A 2,866-nucleotide genomic window follows, 5' to 3' on the forward strand; every position below is an offset into this window, starting at 1 on the left:
ACGTTGCCACAGCCATGTCTGCCCGAGTCCAGAGAATATTACAGAATAGGCAAGAATGGGAAAAGGGACAAGCATGCTGCCACAGTCATGTCTGCCCATGATCATGGCGTGGAACAGAGCCCACCCAGGCAATCAGCAATGAGAATGTAGTGTGAAGGCTAGAGTTGAGTTATGTTAAGCCACTAAAGTGTTTTGGGTTGTTTGTTACTGCAGCATAACCTAATCTGTGTTATGTAACAATAGAAAAATTAAAGTGTTATAACTGAATGGAGAGACATAAAAATAGAGGTATAATGAGATAAATCCTCATTTACCATAGCAGGAAGTTGATAGATAATATTTAAAATGAAAATAAATAGTGTTATAAGCATGAATGTTATTTAAAGATGTGGAGATAGCTACCAGGAAAGAAAGAAAAAAAATGCTAAGAAAAAATTAAAAGTTGTTGCCTGGAGTAGGAAGGGGTCAAGCAGGATTTTCACTTTCATTATAAACTCTTCCATATTTTTTTAAAATAATATGCTTGTATTCCTTTGATAAGAGACCTGGTGTCACAGTGGTTAAAGCAATCGACTGCTAACCAAAAGGCTGGTGGTCGGAAACCACCAGCAGCTTCGCGGCGGAAAGACGTGGCAGTCTGTTTTCATAGCGATTTACAGCCTTGGAAACCCTATGAGGTTGCCATGAGTTGGAATCGACTCAATGCCAGTGAGTTTTTTTTTGGTTTATTCCTTTGAGATTATATACATATATATTTTTTAATTTCAGTTATTCAGCTTTATTTTGTGTAAGCTCTAAAAAAACGATAGTTTCAGGCCCCAGAAAAACACGGTCATAAAATCCAACTCAAGTCTTAAAAGAGAAGTTGTGCCTTGGTTGGCTCGGATCTTACAAATATAATTTATTTCTAAAGAACACTGCTTTTAACTGCATGATGGTCATACTGGTAATCTGACAAACAGCTTCAAAATTAAGACAAAAACAAAATAATTTTTCTTTTGCCATTTAATAACTTTTCAGAGAGAAAAATGCATCAAAAGGGTTTCTGCTCCTCAAGTGAAGTAATTTGAACTCGTCATGAAATGGCATATTTGCAGACCTGGTGTTCAAGGAGCTAACACTGAAGATTTTTTCACTGGTGCGTTCCTTTCCTATTACAGGCCTGAGCCTGTTTTCCAAAGCCTCCTCTGCCAGCATCAAAGTCCTCACGAAACTCATCTCGTACCTGGCCTCCAGATCGGCCTCGGCCGTACTGTCTGCCCTCTCTAAAGCCTAGATCCCAATCCGTACGGATAATACGGTCATCCAGGTAGGTCCCATTGAGGAACCGCATGGCATTTTCAGCATCAGCTCTAGTGTGGTATTCTACAAAGCAGAAACCACATGCCGTTTTCTTTATTTTATCTAGGCCCATAAATACATTCTTGATATCACCACATCTACCGAAGAGCTCATATATTTGATCTTCGGTTGTATAAAAAGAAAGATTTCCCACATACAACGTAGAGCTTTCCTTCAGTAACTTCTCTTGCTCATCGTTATTGCCATTGAACTGCTGGTCTCGGTACTCGCTCAGCTCCAGAGCAGAGTCGCTTTGGAGCATTCTCAGCATTCTCAGATCGTCAGACATGGTGCCAAGTGGGCGGTGTGGAGGATACAGCTCGTGGTCCAGCTTGGCAGCAGTGACACCAACAACAAAACCCTAAAATAAGTTGGGGGGGCGTAAAAAAAGGAAAGTTACAAACAGGGAAACAGAAGTACAAACCTGTGGATATTTAAGACGTTGGTGTCCAGATGCAAGGATCACCAGTAAGAATCACCTCAGCTCTTGACCATGAGGATCATGTCAAGGCAAGCTCTAAAAACGGATAGTTCTGGGCCCCAGGAACGTGATCATAAAATCCAACCTTTCGAATCTTCCTGAAAGGGAAGTTGGGCTGTATCTGGTTGACTCAGATCTTTTATACTTAATTGATTACCAAAGATCACTTTTAGTAACAGCTTGCTCTTGGAAAACATGTCATAAAACAGTAAAATGGATCAAGTTTTCATGGAGAACCAGCACTGCCATTCCTGACCAAGGACTAGGCATCAGATAAATCACATATAAAATCAGTGTCCAAGCACAAATATAGCTATGACACACTTTCACAGTTTAAAACAATAAATGTGTGATTCAAGTTTATAACGTGGGAATCAATATATTGCACTGTTAAGTTAGACAAAGGATACGTATATACTATCAAGTATACAAGTAGCTCTATAAAAATCAAGTCTGTGCTATCATAAGTTTGACCTAAATTAAGATTGGATTTTATCAGCAATAATTCAACCTGTTTTCTTAGACTTTGTTGTTGTTGTTAGGTGCCCTTGAGTCATCCCATGACTCACGGCAACCCCAGGCACAATGAGATCAGACCATTGTGATCCATAGGGTCTTCACTGGCAGATTTTTGGAAGTAGATCACCAGGCCTTTCTTCCTAGTCCATCTCAGTCTGGAAGCTCTGCTGAAACCTGTTCATTATCATAGCTTCAACTGACAGTTGGGTGGTGGCTGTGCTGAGGTGCATTGAGCGGGAATCAAACTTGGGTGTCTCGCATGGAAGGCGAGAATTCTACCACTGAACCACCACTGCCCTTTGAAGGAATTTTATTGAATTGATTATTCCAAGCCTATTTTTAAACTCTTCTCTGGGAATTTTAACTAATGCCCCTTTTGCTTTTACTAAATTTTCTACAGCAGGCAGAGACGTTAAAAAGGGATTCAATTGGTTTAGCAGCACTATTCAAAAACAGGCATTAGTTCAAGTTTCTCAAACATTTAGTGGGTACTCTTTATTTGCCAAGCACCATGCTAGGTGCTAT

The 2,866-nt window shown here is 40.0% G+C and overlaps 1 protein-coding gene across 1 annotated transcript; it reads right to left on the minus strand.

Annotated features, from left to right (window-relative positions):
- Window positions 1–1,057: 1,057 nt before the first annotated feature.
- On the minus strand, window positions 1,058–1,630 carry NCBP2L (nuclear cap binding protein subunit 2 like). The gene has a single exon (XM_049872850.1). It carries the CDS (start codon window positions 1,628–1,630, stop codon window positions 1,133–1,135), a length of 498 nt encoding a protein of 165 aa, XP_049728807.1. The 3' UTR covers window positions 1,058–1,132.
- Window positions 1,631–2,866: the final 1,236 nt, after the last annotated feature.

Source organism: Elephas maximus, chromosome X (genome assembly GCF_024166365.1).
Source record: "Elephas maximus indicus isolate mEleMax1 chromosome X, mEleMax1 primary haplotype, whole genome shotgun sequence".
NCBI lineage: Eukaryota > Metazoa > Chordata > Mammalia > Proboscidea > Elephantidae > Elephas > Elephas maximus.

Excerpts from the sequence above, each read along its gene's own strand:
- NCBP2L (XM_049872850.1), bottom strand. The coding sequence starts at position 1,630 with ATGTCTGACGATCTGAGAATGCTGAGAATGCTCCAAAGCGACTCTGCT.